Raw genomic sequence first — 18,010 nt, 5'->3', positions numbered from 1 at the left:
CAACTTACTGTGACGACAGTATTATTGAGGGCGACGACTTTCGATGGTCACCAGCCTAATTGCAAGTAACGATTGCGTACGTAGTAGAAGCACTATGAGGTACGACAACCTTATAACGGTTGGCTTGTCTTGGTCAAAGGCGATTGTAATAGCATGGTGGCTACAATAGCATCATTGTGACTTGTAGTGACTACGAGTGACTGCAACAGTGTCGCTGCGGCCTATGGCAGTTGCGATGACTATAACACTATCGTATGTGGTGGCTATAGCAACGTTACTATGACATTTGTTGGCTACGACTAGCATCAATTGAATGTTGAAGGCGAACGATTACGTCAAGCAGAAGTGTGGGCATAACCGCGCTCCCGACGACTCTTGTCGCACCCACGAGATATCGTGTTTGCACAAATGTATTTGTACACGATGACATGACACCGCATGACGATCAAAGAGATTATCGATCGATAGTATAAGGATAATTATAGAAGTGACAATTATGTTTTTTCAAAAAGATATTGGGCTCATTCACCGAAAGATCAAGAAAGGATCATTAGTTTCTTGAAACAAACAAGCCAGAGAGCAGCAATCTTTCCCTGTCTCGGGGAACCAGTGGTCTGCACCAGTGGTTTCACTCGGAAAACCATTAGCTGCCAGTAGCACCACACGAGCTGAAGACCCGTCGCTGCTCTCGTGCTCTCTCCAATCTGCATCTTTTGGGAAGATGAAGCTCGCCAACAAGACATGCTTAGCTGCTCTTCTGGGGGCTGTCATGCAGGTCAAGAGTGAGATGACCAAGGCAAGCGGAAGCTCCTCCGCCAGCCTCCCATCCTTCATCCGCAGTCTCAGTGCAGAGTTCAGAGCCCATGCGGAAACTACGTCGGAGAGTCACCGAGGATGGTGTTCTACTTGAGCCGTTGGGGTCCGGATTAAGGTGTCAATCTTCTTGTAAGATTCATGTTCGAGTCCTGAAGGTGAGGAAGATTTATATGATGGAGAGAAAGCTGTAATATAGTGGTATATTATTAACTGTTTCTTTTCGCCGAAGATAAAAGCAGAACATATTGATCGATGATTAGGCGGCAACGACGTCTTGGTTGGGCTTCGGCGACGTCAAGAGCGCGGTGTAGATCCTGAGCTTGTCTTCTTCGAGGGACGAGCAGCGAGAAAGAGGGCGCCGAGGTCGTATGAAGGAGAGGGAGGTGAGGGTGAGGCGGTGCCTGTACCGCCTCCAAGCCAGCTGTATCGCCACCGCCGCCCACGTCCTCCACCCGGGGGAGTAGTAACGGGCGCTCCTCCGCACCTTCTCGCTGACGAAGGTGTACCGGAAGTGCTGCGTCACGTACCGGAGGTCGCTGGCGCCCAGCCCGAACGCCTCCGTGGTCTCCGCCGTCACCAGAGTGGATGACGACGGAGGGAGCCGCTCCACGAACGGCCGCCGGAGACACCACGACAGCAGCTCGTCGCCGCTGAAGTTGCCCGGCCCCAGCATGCAGTGGCTCTTCACGCCGTTGCGCAGGGCTTGGCTGCTCCGGAGGTGTCCTCGGACCACGAACAGCATCCTCTGCACCGGATCTCCTTCTCTCGTGATCTATAGGCTAAGCCGCATAAGAAGACGAGCAAACGTGCGAGTTGGAGATCATGGCATCTCACCGTCTCTCCCTTGGGGAAGATGAGCGACTTGACCCTGTCGCAGATGTTCTCCAGCACCAGCTCGTCCATGTGTTGGAACAGCGGCACCTGTCGAACGAGATCGAGGCAGAGGTGGTACTTGATGTCCCTGCGCAGCCCCTCGGGGAGGTTGCGCGTCACCTCGCACTCGTCCACGCCTCTCATGGCCGCCCACCGCTGCCGCTCGTACTGCCGCACCCTCTGCCGGAACCCGCGCGGCAGGTGGCGCCGCCTCATCCACCACTCCAGGCTTCTCATCCTCAGGTGCAACGCTTGCTTCTTGGACGTCGTTGCGTGCAAGAAGACCTGCGTCGGATCCCATCACCGACGTGCTCATGTTCGCATCATAATCGTGGATTACTCTGCTAAGCTCACCTTGATATTCCCGATCAATGCTGTCACAAGCAGCAGTCCGCTCGTCACGATGATGATGTTGAAGACGATTTCGAGCCATTCGGTGGTGCTCTCGATCGTCCCAAATGTGCTGCAAAGTAGATGTTCCTGAAAACAGTGATGAACCAGAATTGGAGCACTACAAGAATCAGGAATCACCTTAGGGTCATAAGGCCCCAGAAGATTGGCAGCAAGATCTTCTCGACTCGGCTAGGGTTCGTCACGAGGGCCACAGTCCACTTGTAAGCTCCGTACTCGAAGTTATCGCTGCTGTCAAGGCACATGGATCTTACCTTCTTGTTCTCAGCCCACGCCAGTCTCTGCCTCTCTGTGACTCCGTAGTACATTGGATCCGTGCATGCCACTGTTCTTAGTGCACACCCCTCCGTTGCCATGCACTGTTGGTTGAGGCACTTTGTGGCCCTCTGAATTCCCAGCAAGTACCAGCAAGCGCCTGCAGCCTGTCGGCGAGGATCTGAATCATGAGAGGCGTACAGATACGGTGAGAGGCACCGGATTCATCGCAGACTCACATGGGATGCCACGAAATAGGCGATCAGGTTGAGAACAATGCCGCCCCAAATGTTACCGAAGATGTAGCCTAGGAGGTTCTGCAGCCGGCGGAGGAAGCAGAAGGCGTTGTAGATCTTGGGGAGGTACTGAAGAAGGAACATGATCAAGAAGACGGTCATTACGGTGGTCGTCATCCCTCTGCGTATCATGGCAGGAGCCACGATCCACATGACAACCTGCAGAACAGAGGATCCATTTCAGTGCCTGATGATGTACAATAGGAGGGTTCTCAGATGGAGTCTGCAGAGCTACATTTAGTTTCTTCCTTAAGATGAGTATAATTGCATGGTTTGGATGAGCAGGAAAGCTACATGAATGAATGCATGCATGCTTCCGTTTGGCTAAAACTGTCACGAGGTTGTGCACATGAACACATCTCACTGTCGTTTGCAGTGTGACTCTCTCTCTCTCTCTCTCTCTCTCTCTCTCTCGTGTGTGATGTGGGACGAAGGACGTGCACGTTAGCTTTAGAAGGTAATGACGACAGGCTTTCAAGGCAGTAGAGGACGATTGTCTTCTTCCTCGTAATGGCCGTAAGAATGGTCTGCTAGGCTCCAATTTCTGGAGAGCATTTGTTTCACTCATTCAGAGTACCCAAACGATCGTGTTTATAGCACTGTTTGATGCTCATAACCGTAGTTCTAAGAGATGAAGCAGTGCAAGAGGAGGCAACAAGAAGACGTAACCTGAGGCACCGGGAGGATGACGAAGAGGTCGAAGAGAACCGACTTCAAGAAGCTGAGCCGGCGAACCTTGGCGATGGCCTTGCACCCCTCCTCGTCCGCGCTTGCTCTGCGCCCTGCGTCGTAGGCCGCCGTCCGCACCTGCAACCACAAGTTCAGTAGGTGGACCGCGTCGTTGGTGCAGCGCAGCACGGTGACCGTGACGGCGAACCACCCGTCGATGAAGACGCACATGCACGTGCGGCTGATCGAGAGGGCGTAGAAGAAGAGGGGGTCGACGAAGAGACCGCCGGCGCACACGAGGAGGAACGCGCGGTTCCATTCCTGGAACAGCTTGGCTTTGGATTCCGACGACGACCAGGGTGGCTTGCCGCAGCCAGAGTTGCTCGCGACGTGGGCGCTGGACGCCTCCTCGGCATGTAGTGCTTCTTCGCCGGCGCTGGAGCAGCCTGAACAGTGTGCTGTGGCCATCATTGTGGCAGGAGAGGAAGAAGAGGTGGATGAAGTGAACCAAGCCGGAGGCGACTGCTCACGCCCTTGACATGGGCGATATAAACACAAAACAGGTGCTTGTTCTGTGTACGTGCTGTACCCTTAAAATGTACATACAAATGGCTTCTAGTGTCCAAGTATTATACGATTATAATTATATATATATATATATACATATTCAAAAGATGGCCTTATATTTCATTAACAATAAAGGCTTTATTTAATTAAATGATAACTTGGTATATAATCACCATTACATGATCATAATACAGTCATCATGAACTAGCAGTGTGTACTGGGCATGTTCGCAGCAGCTTCCTCTCCCCTTGTGTTGCATGTGAACCCACTCATGCTGTCATCCACACACTACATCTTTTATCCCCGTGCATCCTCTCTCTCTCTCTCTCTCTCTCTAATGTCATAGTCATGGGGTCATCTTATATAGTTCTCTCTAATGTCATTGATGTCATAGTCATGGGGTCATCTTATATAGTTGTAGCATAAGTACAAGACAAATGCAAGTGAACATGTCAAATCAACTATGTAGGGAGGTGAAAGAAACAACACCATGAAATAGTTAGACCAAGAATAAGATAAGAATGCTTAACATAATAAAAACATTCATGCATGTAGATACACAACATGTATGCATCAAATGCCTCGAGCATTTCATGTGTGTGTGGAAGTAACAATGTCACATTTCTTTAATGAATCAGATTCCAACACCTTTTAAGAAGAACTATTCAAACCTAAAGCTATGGCTTTAGGCCACACACAAAGGTGGGTCATTATATATCAACTCTTGAGTGAGTTTTGATTATTTTGTTTGACCATGTCAGTAAAAAAAAGAAATTATTCCCAGTAAAAATAATGCAAGGAAGATGAAGTTTGAGCTAAAGCTTTTGTTTGTAAAGGACCAAGCAACCATAACAAGGCAAGCAAAATTTCCAACTTATGCCAAGGGACAATGTAATAAAGAATATCACACACCAATCAACAGAAAATGTTGATGCCAATTATTCAACAGTTATCACCCAGAAATATGAGGGAATAGTCAAAACTAAGGTGCCTGTTTGATCAATTGGTTGACATGAATGATTCCTCATTAAGACAAGTAATTCATGCAACGCAATTCTGAATGAAACATAAATGTAGGACTGCTGTGAAGCAAGAAAGAAATGAACTCCAAGAAAACCTAGTCCAGATGTGATAACTGTTGATGCCAATTATTCAATAGTTATCACCCAGAAATATGAGGGAATAGTCAAAACTAAGGTGCCTGTTTGATAAATTGGTTGACATGAATGATTCCTAATTAAGAAAAGCAATTCATGCAAGACAATTCTGAATGAAACATAAATGTACAACTGTTGTGAAGCAAGAAAAAATGAACTCCAAGACAAGCTAGTCCAGATACGATAAGACCGCAACTGCCTATTTCAGTGTGAACATAAAACAAGAAAATAAATGGAAAATGTTGCAGCACAAGATAGGAAAATTGTTGCAAGGTAAGACAAAAATATGGTTTGCATTTACAGATGAATACATCTCAAATTTGATGCAGCAAAAAGGACAGAGGCATAAAAAGAGTCGAAGAAACCAGAGAGACAGGGATAGTCAAATATGAAAACAATATATATGGTATAGCGGTCAATACAGCAGTAATGCTGATCAAAGCACTAGTACCAAGTTTGTCAAGACTGTGAGCAAAGAGAAGGTAATATTTTAAGCATAATTGTCTTCTTCACAGTGAAAAATAAATAAAGAGTAATATGATGAGAGTTCTGAGACATTAATTTGGTGTCACATTCATATATATGGCAGTTAATAAATAACAGAATACGATACTAATCAAATTTGGACTCGATGAATTGGTTTTCCAAGTTGTACAAGACTAATAACAAAAAAAGAAACAGATGACCTGCTTTGAGGGGAAATGTTGAAAAGGAAAACATTCTATAGCACATCAAAAAATATGTAACGGTTCACAGAATGCTTGAAACCCATAGCAGTCAGTCGAACAACACATTATGCATCCAGATCAGATGAATTTGTTAAAATGATGTATAGGAAGAAAAGAGCATATAGAAGAAAGATAATGGAGTACACATCTAGAGTGCAATTCATGGATGTCATCACTGTGTCGAGTTTTACCTGCAAGTATAGAGATTTATAAGAAAGTAAGGGAACCATCATTTATATTCTAGTGTCAAAAGCTTTCTACGGATGTATTCTTAAACCAACAGTGGAAGTAAGAAGTAGTTGCTTCTACAGAACAGAAATAGGGTTTCGATGTTCTAGCATGCCAAAAGCAACTTAGGTGTTTGATCTGAAATATTTATATCTAATTTATTAAATTGTTTTAATAATTCTCCAGTTAATTCTCTTTTAGCGATTATGCTGAATTGATCTTTAATATTTCTGTAGAAATTTCTTTTTATCTTCAAAGTAACAGTGTGATATCAGAAATGTCAAAGGATTCACCCTTTTCAGGTTGAAGCTTTATCCCTTGATATTTATCATGCTTAAGTTCAAAGCCATCACATATTTTATATTGCCATCCGAAACTATCTCCAACAACAGATGACAGATTTTTTTTTATATAATAAGCAATTTTCTCTTTAATGAAACTTGTTTATTAGCAAAGTAGCATCATATCAAGCAGGCACACAAATGATATTTCATTTAACTACTACAAAACATCAGTTAGCAATTTAATTATACAGAAAAATATGTGCAATAATGCTTTTGTCATCCCCATAATACATCCAAGATCTATGGTGTGGAGTTTGCAAAAAACCAATCCAAAAAGTGTTACAATATAACTATATATTGCGAACAATATTAACTTCAACTTTGAGGACAACTAAACAGGGCATTGGATAATTTCACTATCATTAATTTCAGAACTATGACAATGTATTGCTTGAGTAAGTATAATCAGTGTATTTAGATAAACTAACCAAGCAATTTCCAGAACCAACCTATTATAACTCTCCTTGTGGTGAGTTAGACTTTAGAATAGACTTCCCAGTGAGTAGGGCGAAACTTGTGATCATCATGCTCACTCAAAGTTATCTGTGCACTACCGGATGCCTTTGTAAATCTTGACAACTGCAATTGGAAGAAGTGCAGAAAACTAGGACAACCATCCATTATATTTTTATTGTATTCCTCTCCCATAAGCTCATTGGGAGCAACCACCACTAAAGACTCTAGAGAACCAGCCTTCTCCAGTAAAAATCTCACCAACCGCATCTCATTGCTGTGACCCTTGAAGCTATTGAGCTTTATTATCTTAAGGTACTCAAAATCAACATCCGGAGGCACCTCCTCTGATACCACCAAATATTTCTCAATGAAAGGATCACGCATGTTGGTTGGAAGCTGTAAGAATTATATCGATGAATTAGGAAATTAAAGAAAGAAGTTTATCCCATTATTCCAGCTCAAATTGATAACCAACCTCTATGAACAGTTTCTCCAATCTTGGGCATTCACATAGCCTAAAGAAGCCAAATACGTCCATTAGATTGTCATCGGTCATCATACCCATTAGCAGTTGCAACTCTCTCAAGTTTCTAAAGTTCCTGAATTCCCCAATTGCTTTTGTACCTTCAGCCATGACGTACTAGAAAAAAAGGGACAAAGATTCAAATTTTACTACAAAAATGAAGCTATAAATTGAAATAAATGCTGATTTGCCAAGAGAAGGGAAACTGTTACCTGAAGTGAAAGATTGCAAAGGGTCAAGACCTTGACGTTGGAGAGCTCGGTGAGTGCCTTCACCCAATTGCTCCAAGGACGGCTTGACACAGGGCTGCCCGAGCTAATGTACACATCCTCCAGTCTGTTGGGGCTATCGAACGAGTAGGTTGTGAGGTAATTTCCACTGAATCGGAAGCGCCGCAGGCTCGTAGCTGAGATCGTGACCTCCAACGCTCTTACACAGTCGATGATGGTAAGGCTGGTGAGCCGACTGCTGGCAGCCGAGATCACAATCCGCCGGAGCTTACGGCAGAGAGAGAGATCGAGCGACCGTAGGAAAGGGCAGGCGGCGACAATCCGCCTCAGGGCGGCGTCAGTGACATGCGCCGCGTGGATGCTGAGGACCTCGAGGGAGGAGAGCTGCTTGATGTTAGAGCTAGGACTCGAGAGGTGGAGCCCCGAGAGTGTCATCCGGGCCAGATTAGAGCACTCACAGATGGAGAAGAAGAAGGCGGAGGGGACCGCGGCGCGGTCATGCCTCCGGGCGCGCCGCCCAGGGCGCGCGGAGGTGGCAGCAGGCGACGGATGCGATACGACGAGGCGGAGGTCCTCGACGCCGCACGAGGCGGCGTACTCGAGCCAGCGCTTAATGTCGAAGTCGTAGCGGCGGCTCGGGGGGAGGGCCAAGGAGAGGGAATCGATCCGGCGGCCGCGGCCGCGAGCGGAGAGGCATCGGTCGACGCCAGCGACGAATTCATCGCCGGCGGCGTCGCCTAGGTCGGTGGGCGGGGAGAATTCGAGGGCGGCGGGAGGGGGCCAGCGGAGGCGCCACAGGCCGCGCCACCGGGACGAGAGGGCATCGGTGCGGATGGCGTACTTGAGGGGGAGGAGGGACAGGATGTGGAGGCGGATGATGTCGGGGAGCTCGGTGAACCGATCATCGCCCCCCTGGTGGCCGGCGGATGATGATGTCGATGAGGATGAGGAGGAGGAGCGGGATGCCGATGCGGAGGGGGAGGGGGGGAGGGACAGGGACAGGTCGGCAGCCCACCGGGACTTCTTCCTCTGCCTCATGATCTCTCGCTGCCTCTCTCTCTCTCTCTCTCTCTCTCTCTCTCTCTGTCTCTCTCTCGCCTCCCTTTGGTCTTCTAGTAAGGACAGGAGATGGGAGGAGAGCCGCGGCTTCCACCCATCAAGTAATATAATAGGCGCAGTGGGAACCAAATGGCCGCAACGAATCGGTAAAGATTTGTAGGCAGGGGTTTCACTTCACGGGTTTTACTCCCCCGGAAGCACCGCCAGATGACCGAATCGCCCCAGGGCTGATGTGGCTGAACCTGACACGTGGGACCCACGCCTGCGTAACACGTATCCCGCATCGAGTCTATTCAAAAAAATACTGACGTGGAACTTCATCCTATTTTTAATTTCATTTTTATTTTAAATATTACGTTGAATAACAAATAAATTTTAATTTCATTTTTTTTGGGAAGAATCCTAACATGAAAAATTATAAAATTTTTTGGTAATATATTTTAAATATTTCTCATTTTTGGTATTTACAGGGTGTGAACTCTTGAATTTCTAAAAAAATAAAAAAATAAATAATTTTTTAAAATTTATGAGAGGATATACAAGAAAAATCGTGTTTGAATTTACGATCATAATTCATCTCATATGATAAAAAAAATTAATTTATTGTATAAGCGAAAGTTATCAAATTATGTTGAATTTTACGTAGGTGGATTGTCTGATATATATTATTTGGTTATTGATGTTATGAGTTTTTTCTTTTAATTTTTTTTCTCTTCTTTTCCAACAAAAGTGGCATATGATTGCAAGATTCAGTTTATACTTCAATCTCTTGTAGTCCAATAAAAACTAAACAGACAAAAAAAGATTAGAACAATATATTATTGCCTTTTCCATAGAAGATATTAGACTACTTCTGCTCATGAAGAACACATAGTGATCTTGGAATGGGAAATGAACTCAAGCTGCCATATTTTTAGAATTAACACATTAAAATCAACAGATATGAGAAAAGTTGAGAGTGATCTTTTTCTGCTCAAGTATTTTGGTCTTTATCTATTTTAATATAATCCAACATTCTGTTGATGAATATATGTTCTTGATAAATTGATTTTGATAACAGATACAAGTTATACTACTGGCACAGACTCCAGCCACATAAAGCATGAGAATGAGATGTTTCCCACTGCCATAATGGGTGGACATGTTTCATATTGCTTTATTATTTTTGTGGAAACATAGATTCTTGAATGTTGATGTGTCCAAATTCTGTTCTTGGAACCAACTTGGATGGATGTGATTAATTGGAACAGACAAAACATAACATCTGGCTTTCCTTTATTTTTCTTTTGAGAAAAAATCTTGTAGTTGGAAAGAGAGGAGTTTTGTCTCTCCAAGTCCATGTCTCTATCAACCTACATTAATATCCATCTCTGGATTTGATTGTTTGGACCTTTTTTAGATATGGGTATGAAGTGGAACTATGTTTCATCCTTGTCTGGATATTAAAATACTCAAAATGCAATAGAAATATAGTGTTCACAATTTCAGATCCAGTTTCACCTGTGGGTCAAAAAAATGAACTCTGTTTATGAATTAAAGAGTCAATGCAAGACAGTTCTACACAACTGTGTAGAAATCCTAAGCAGATTACAACAAAGAATCCAGCATGATAACTTCTATGATCAGCTCAGCAGTGGATGATTACAAAGTGACTGATGAGTGAGAACTGAGTCAATAAAATTATGACTATGAGTTTATTAGAGACCAAACTGAAAACAAGAAAAGTGCAACAACATATGCAAAGAGAACTGGTGATTCTGAGTGCTTTATTGTAGTGCTTGAGCACCTTTTGCAGTTTTACCAAACAAATTGACCTACCAATCAACACATGCAAACATAGATGGTACAAAGTTTCCTTATTGCAAAGTGGAAATATCTTGTTGGCTGCTTACAAGACATCATATGGCACAATGACAAACAGTGACACTGTTTGATTAACAGTAAAATGAAGGAATTGGATGTGCAGCAAACTAAGCCAATAATGCATTCTAGATCCAAACTTCTAGGTTTTGTTTTGTGTTTTTCCCCATCTCTGGCTGGTACAATCATTCAAACATCAGGGTTCACCTGCCTTGAGTGGCTGGCTGTCCGAGAAACTTGCTTACATATACTTTGGTTCTTATGATCTTGAAGGTATCACAACCTGATTCCAGAATATAATGTTCACTGAAAAATAGTATACTAGCATATAAGAAATGATGAAAAAAACATGCTTGTTTATGCTTCTAATAAAGCCATAGTAAGAGTGAAATAACATTATATTCATCTCAATTTGAAGCATAAACCTACATATAAACCATATGATTATTATGTTATTCTCATGTAACCAAAATGTCAGAAGTACACATGTCCTTGGGAACCCCAAGCAGGAAAAGCCAATGACAGGATACACAAAAGAAAGAGCACACTTCAATCGTAGCAGCAGCATCTCTGTCTTTATAACAATAAATGTGTCGGGTTGGCCATGCAGAGAACCACCATGATCTAGTGAACAATCAAGCAAAGAGCTGGCATCATAGTAAAGTTCTATTTATCATGCTTCTTTCTTTTCTTGCCCCACCATCTTCTACGTGGCTTCTCACCTTCCAATTTCTTAAGTTTCCGAAGTGCTGCTTTTGTATCATGCAGACGGGCCTTGTAGTCCTTCTTCCAAGCAGCATAAGCAACCTTCAACTTATGCAGTTCTTCAATAGGTTTTGCAACAGACCCTGATTGCCCAGATTTCACCTCAGTAGGAACATGTGCATCCTCCGGAAATACCTGTTTCTGCTGCTCAAACTCTTTTGTTAAGTGTTTAGGTGGTGTTCCATCAGGTGTTCGTGCATTGGCAGGGATAGCACCTTTGGAGTCATGACCATGAGTATATGAAGAAGTATCAAAATTTCCAGGCTGCTTATTTGTGCCATTAGTAGCGAGGCTCTTCTCTACTGCAGCTATGTTCATCTGTTTGTGCATTACAAATATGATCAATAAAACATGAATGTTCCATTTGAAATCCAGAATCATGTGCAAACTACAGAAAATCCAAAAGTGCAATCACCGGATAGATAAGATTCAATGAGGTATTACTACTTCAAAATTTTTTCCACTAAATATTCCCACTATAACAGCCTTGTTTAGGGAGTAGAGAGAATGATGTGCATTTAATCACAAAACAGAAGATTGGTCTAATTTCCTAAGCTCGGAGGAAATGATACAGCCTCAACAAACATGACAGTTACCAAAAAAAAGTCACCAAAATTACCAATGAGTTCATAATAAGATTACATTGTGGTACATATTCTAAATAATGATCTTATATTTGCATAATATGTTAACACAATTAGTTGCACGTTGAAAGCATGAAAGTAGGAAGCATATTTTAGATCACTTAGAAAGGAGAAAAGAACTCCTCGGCCTAATGTATAGTAATATTCAATCAGTTGTCACTTCAGCACACAGAAATTCAGTCATCAAGGGTGTCATTGTATCAGAAAAGTCTTTACTTTTTGATAACTGAGTAATTGGTCTCACCGTCAAAGTCTCTATCTGTTTCTTATACATCTCCTCCATGGACTTCATTTTCTCCTCGCACAGTGACCACTTTTTCTCATACTGCTGAATTTGCTGTGACAATGCAACATTCTCCTCCTCTTTTTGTTTCACTTCTGCTTTTATCTCTAAAACCAGCTTCTCAAGCTCTTCCAGACTGGAAGAATGCACCTGATGTTGGTCCTTGTTCAAGGCCTGCGTTCATAATCATGAAACTTGTGCAGCACTAGCATGGTGTTACTTCTTTTAGACAAAAGAGACCTTGTAATATGTTCTGTGTAGCTCACCAAGTTTAATTAGAATGAAATATGTACATGTATGTGTTAACAAAACAAAGATTAAATTGTTTAGCCTTGTGCTCAGAATAGTTGAAAGACAAATTGCATGTGTTTCATAAAGAAATGTTACACCTGTTGACATCTATGGTTATGTGGATCAAAATGCCCTAAATTTACAGGAAAAGAATATCACATAACCAATGAAGCAGCACTGTGTTGACTGAGCATTCAACTCCAAGAATCCATGTCCAGTGCCCATAAGTAGATACTTAACTTAAGAATGACACATGCCAGATACTTTATTGTTTAAGTTAAATAACTAATATCATTTTCATCAAGAACTAAGCACCTTGATAGTTTCTTTTTTTCTTTTGTTCTAAATTTCAAATTCCTTCTCATCTAGAACTCTCTATTGTGGCACAATTTATTTGAATTAAGGTTTTTTGAGTTTGTATACATCATCATCTCATCTCTCCCCCTCTACTTGCTCATTCAAGCGGTCACTCTCTCTAGAGTTTGACACTTCTATAAATGTCTTGAGTTCATGTCCATGAAACACTGCATCATAGCTGTAGAAAATGATAAAAGCTATAGCCGAAACATAAAACAAATTGACATTACTTCCTTTTGTGCTAGAGTTGAATCATTTTTTGTAAGCATATCCACATTAATTTTTACTACTGCATCTGAAATATTAAAGAGCATTTTCAACGAAATTAGTAAATCTAAAACTAATTTGAAGCTTTCATGGAATTGACAAATGTGTTTAGGCCTTACATAGGCTAAACCCTGTTACCTCATTAAAAACATAAATATTCCAAAATGCTTGCCATATCATATTGGGCACATGTTGATATTTGTAATCATAAAGTAATCCTTAAATACATGTCAGACACTTTACTACTGTCCATTTTTTTACATTTTTAAAAGAAGATACACTTCAAATAATTAAAGATTACATCACAGTCCAATACCATTTGCCGTAACCTCTTTGGCCGATAGAAAAAAGGTATACCAGACCAATAAATCGACTTGTCTAACCCAATATCATCTAGTAAAATGATAAAAAAAAAAAAACTATATATGTACCAGTTACATGCTATACATTTCAATACTAAGAATTGGTCGGACCAGTAAATACCATAGGTATGTATCAATTTGACTAGTATTTTGAATCTTGCTGTATGCATACTTATTTAAAAGAACTTTATCTGCAAATATCGAAATTTCTATGACTTCAATTATGTTATATTGTCTCTTTATAGATCATTAGACGATGGTCAATGAACTCAATATTACCATTGTCATTTTTCTAAAATGTGTTTTCAGTGCAATGTCATTATATGATATCTCACCAAATAGATAAGCTAGAGAAAGTTTTGTTGTATACATTTTACGTAACTTGAACATTTTATATCCTACACTAATCATGTCATGATTGTTTCCCATGCTGATATCCATGCTTCGTGAGCACATCCTTGTCATGGTTACTCTAGACTAAAAGGCCAAACATGTTCTAGATTCTCCTATTAGTCATGCATTTAACAATTTTTCATTACATAATTTCCAACCCTTAAAATAGTTAATCAATCTCAGCATTTTCCAAATTATTCTCTAATGAATATGCAAGAGATAATGCACACACACTTGTATTGTTACTACAATTTGCAACAAACTACCAAAAAATAACATAGAAGCATATCGACTCTCTCTGTACTATAATGCAAAAAATAAAAGTACCTTGGTATAGAGCCACGAGGTTCATGTTTACATCCATAGCATCTAAAAATTACAATGTACTTCACTGATCGAGGAGAAGTTTATGCACTTTGGAAATAGAAAACGAATAATGCTCGTGCAAGGTAAAGTTTATTTTTACCAACATTGGTTTTTCAAGCAATAAATCGACGAACATCAACATTACGTTACCTCCCTCTTGACATAATCATTGTGGCCACCCTTCTCATCTACTGGACCTCCCAAGGATGACTGTGAAGCAAAGGAACTTTCAGGCACTTCTTCAATACACACTTTTAACTTTTCAGCATCAGAAAAATCAAGCCTTCTTCCAACCTATTTTTTTACCTTGATTCCATGACCGAATTCCCTCGACTCTGACCTTGCCTTCTCTTTCATCACATCAGAATCCTTTGACGAAAATCCTGCCTCATTGCTCCCCATCTCAAAGTTCATGGACGGGGAGCCTCTCAAAGAAGGAAGACACGGTCTCAATGGGAGTCGGATGGGAAATGCTGGTGGGATGTCCCTCAATTTCTCCTCCCTCGGCTTGATCACATCAAGCTTTCCACTAGCATGCTACGAGGAACATAACGCCAATCTGGAGTAGCAAATCGAAACACAGTATTTCCGTAATCAGAGCACCATTTCCTTCAAATCAACCCCCAAATAACCTCAAAAGAACATATCAAAGCAAGCAACAGCTTATAAATCCCAACGCGTTCTCCACGGAGAACCCCAGTCACTTAAACAAGCGCCATGTTTTCTCAAATCAGAAACATGATTCTGTCCTTACCTCAAGGAACATTCATCAAAATCGAAACTTTGATGAATTGTTTCAGAGAAAAACCACCAAAACCCCACCAAGATCGCAGATTTTCGTCATCCCACCAAGAAATTGCCGGAGCTTAGGGTTCCTGATCCTGCGCACCTCACGTGATTTAGAAAGACCAAAGAAAAAGAACCTAATTTCGGGAAGCAGCACACGACCGCTTCCCCAACAAGAAGCAACGATGGAATATGGAGATCGTCCCTCAAATAGAACAGAGACGGACTCCATCATCCGGTCCTCCCTTCTGGTGCGACTCGAGGAATGAGGCGGCAACCTCGGGGCCAAACTAATAACTGATGGTCTATTTAAAGCGATAAAATAATAGGAATAAAAAATAATATTAATTCAAATATTCTTCCAATGAGACTAAGAGGTTTAAAAATATTATAGACGTACTTGTTACATTCAAATAAAATCGTTTTACCTCGTTCATTTGTCTATTCATTCGCATCTAAAAAAGAGTAGGTAAAATATTATGAGAAATCGTATTTGATGTATGATATGCTAGAATATATCTATTGGTAGCTCCGTACTATACTATACTAGGATAGATCTATAGTTCTAATATGGAACACTTAGCGTAGTCATAAATATTATATGATAACAATCATATTAATATTATTAATTTAATATAAAAATAAAAAATAAAAATAATTATTTTTAAATAATTTTTTTAGATAAATAAATAAATAAATTAATTAATTATAAAGACATGCAACATAGATATCTTAATAGTCGTCAATTAATCAAAACCCTAATTGAAATAATCTAATTGACTAGAACGAAACGTAATTCAATTAGAATCTAACAAAATTAATCTCAAATCCTTATAAAACCAATCTAGAATCAGTCAACTTGATATAAAACCACCCTAAATCAGTTTGAACTGATCAAACATACATGATTCAGTTAATTAACGAACTCAAACCGATAAAGAGAGGGAATTAGACTGTCACATAGTGGTAGCTCATACCGAACTGACCCACTTGAGTCTTAGACGAGTCACGTGCATTACACATACATATCTTAGGTTATAGATTGGGTTGAGATATAACAAGCTGGATAGAGGGACGATGATGTGTCTAGTGCTAATCGCAATAGTGATACAACAAGTTAGGCTGAGCCTCACTCACGAGTTTAACCACATGAAAAGAGATATTAATCAATATAGTTGCACTTGAAATACTAAATCAAAACATAAATATAAATCAACTTGAAAAATATTTAGATGTGGTTTTTTTTTATATGTTTATTTTTAACATAAACTTTATAAGAAATTGAGGAAACTCATCCAATAAATTTTATTTTAGATTGCCCACAACAAACATATCAAATTCTATATCCAATAAATCGTTAAAAATTTTAAATTTTAAATGTTAGTTATTGTTGATTTAAAATATAAGTTTAGGCTACATATGCAACTCAATAAATAAAAATAATTGAAAGGATGAATATTTATCCAACTATTCAATATATACTCTTTTATAATTTAAACAACTTAGAATTAACATTATATTTAATCCTTGTTAGATCTTATCATTTCATTAGACAAATGGTATATAATAATTGATTTGACACTTATTAAATCAAAACTTCATTCAAACTAGTTACACGTATAATCAAAATATCAATGATCAAATTTATTCAATTACAAAAGTACATATATTATTAATACCAAGAAATAATTTCATTTATACAAAACATCATTACACATGTCAAATCTTATCTCCATTTCAATAATAATATTTGACATAAAAAATCATAAGGGTAATTACTTTTCAATTTATATATTAATGAAAGACTCTACAAAATTTTGGTACTTAAAATTTATTTAAAATATTATATTTGAGAGAATAATAGACTGAGTTGGGTTGTGTTAGCTATATAAGTTGGGTTATACTTGACTACATAGATTAGGTTATATCTGACTACATGGGGTGGGTTGAGCTTGACCACATGACTTAAGTTACGTTTAGCCATACGAGTTATGCTGTATTTGATTATATGGGTTGAGTCATACATGATCATATTAGTTGGATTATACCTAGTAATATATGTTGGGTCATACCTAATCATATGAGTTATATCATGCCTAACTATAAGGGTTGGATCATATCCAACCACATGGGTTGACTTTGTTTGATCGTAGGTTAAGTTGTACCTAGCCACATAACTACTTTGATCCATCACTTAACTTAGGTCAGATACCAATTTGACCTCTATTATCATATGAGCTTGGTCATGGGTAATCTCATGGGTTGGTGTGATCAATATTCTTAAAAGTAATTTAAAATATTATATAATAATAATTAATCTCAAATCTATTTTTTTTTATAAAATAACTAATTTAAATTTATGATTTTAATTTTAAAATTAATTAAATCATATAAATTCACACATAAATTCTTTAAATATAAATATATCTAATTAAATGAATTAGAACTATTATTAAATTAACTAATAATTCTAATATCACGATTCAATAATTATTATTTATTAATCATAAAATTTTAAAATTAAAATATTATTATATATCATATAAATTATAATAATTTTAATATTAAAGATTTTAAAATATAAATAAAAATTGATTATAAAAAATTAAAAATTATTTTCTCGACCCTATCACTATCAGACTCCATGAGGAATAAGAGAGAGAGAGCCCATTATTTAAGAGAAAATAAGCTCTCGTTAAGTAATAATTTAATTTTAATTTTAATTTTAATTTACTTTTACACATAAATATATAATTATAATATTTATTTCTTATGATTCACACACAAAAAACTCACACCACTAATTAGAAAATAAATTAATGAATAATTTAATTGATTGACAAAATTTTTAATCTATCCACATAATTAATAAAATCAATTTCAGTCTTCTTTTAACTATACTACACAAACAATAAATTTAATAATTTAAATAAAAATATATTATTTATGATAATTAATTTTTCCAATCAAAGTCGACGGGGGAGCATCAACCCAGCAAGCATCCATGTACACTCCAATTGCAAC

The 18,010-nt window shown here is 39.4% G+C and overlaps 3 protein-coding genes across 4 annotated transcripts; all 3 read right to left on the bottom strand.

Annotated features, from left to right (window-relative positions):
* Nucleotides 1-990: 990 nt before the first annotated feature.
* LOC135674648 (cyclic nucleotide-gated ion channel 4-like) lies at nucleotides 991-5,459 on the bottom strand. The gene is made up of 6 exons (XM_065184701.1): nucleotides 3,321-5,459; nucleotides 2,595-2,810; nucleotides 2,221-2,522; nucleotides 2,044-2,152; nucleotides 1,651-1,974; nucleotides 991-1,588 (listed from the first exon to the last, which is right to left on the bottom strand). Exons 1-6 carry the CDS (start codon nucleotides 3,789-3,791, stop codon nucleotides 1,073-1,075), a joined length of 1,938 nt encoding a protein of 645 aa, XP_065040773.1. The 5' UTR covers nucleotides 3,792-5,459; the 3' UTR covers nucleotides 991-1,072.
* Nucleotides 5,460-5,597: 138 nt separating this feature from the next.
* LOC135674649 (F-box/LRR-repeat protein At3g26922-like) lies at nucleotides 5,598-8,698 on the bottom strand. Of its 2 annotated transcripts, XM_065184703.1 has the most exons (4): nucleotides 7,536-8,698; nucleotides 7,276-7,440; nucleotides 6,794-7,196; nucleotides 5,598-5,963 (listed from the first exon to the last, which is right to left on the bottom strand). In XM_065184703.1, exons 1-3 carry the CDS (start codon nucleotides 8,589-8,591, stop codon nucleotides 6,819-6,821), a joined length of 1,599 nt encoding a protein of 532 aa, XP_065040775.1. In that variant the 5' UTR covers nucleotides 8,592-8,698; the 3' UTR covers nucleotides 5,598-5,963; nucleotides 6,794-6,818. The 2 variants fall into 2 exon arrangements, with proteins under 2 accessions (XP_065040775.1, XP_065040774.1); XM_065184702.1 differs by lacking the exon at nucleotides 5,598-5,963 and having other exon boundaries at nucleotides 6,465-7,196.
* A 2,206-nt stretch (nucleotides 8,699-10,904) lies between these two features.
* LOC135674647 (myosin-2-like) lies at nucleotides 10,905-15,253 on the bottom strand. The gene is made up of 5 exons (XM_065184700.1): nucleotides 14,955-15,253; nucleotides 14,507-14,759; nucleotides 14,351-14,410; nucleotides 12,126-12,338; nucleotides 10,905-11,555 (listed from the first exon to the last, which is right to left on the bottom strand). The coding sequence occupies exons 2-5, from the start codon at nucleotides 14,612-14,614 to the stop codon at nucleotides 11,139-11,141; spliced, it is 798 nt and encodes a 265-aa protein (XP_065040772.1). The 5' UTR covers nucleotides 14,615-14,759; nucleotides 14,955-15,253; the 3' UTR covers nucleotides 10,905-11,138.
* Between the last annotated feature and the right edge of the window lie 2,757 nt (nucleotides 15,254-18,010).

The sequence above is a fragment of the Musa acuminata genome, chromosome BXJ1-5 (genome assembly GCF_036884655.1).
Source record: "Musa acuminata AAA Group cultivar baxijiao chromosome BXJ1-5, Cavendish_Baxijiao_AAA, whole genome shotgun sequence".
In the NCBI taxonomy this organism is placed as follows: Eukaryota; Viridiplantae; Streptophyta; class Magnoliopsida; order Zingiberales; family Musaceae; genus Musa; species Musa acuminata.
Note: the sequence above shows the minus strand (reverse complement) of the source record. Positions and strands in the feature narration are given on the sequence as shown.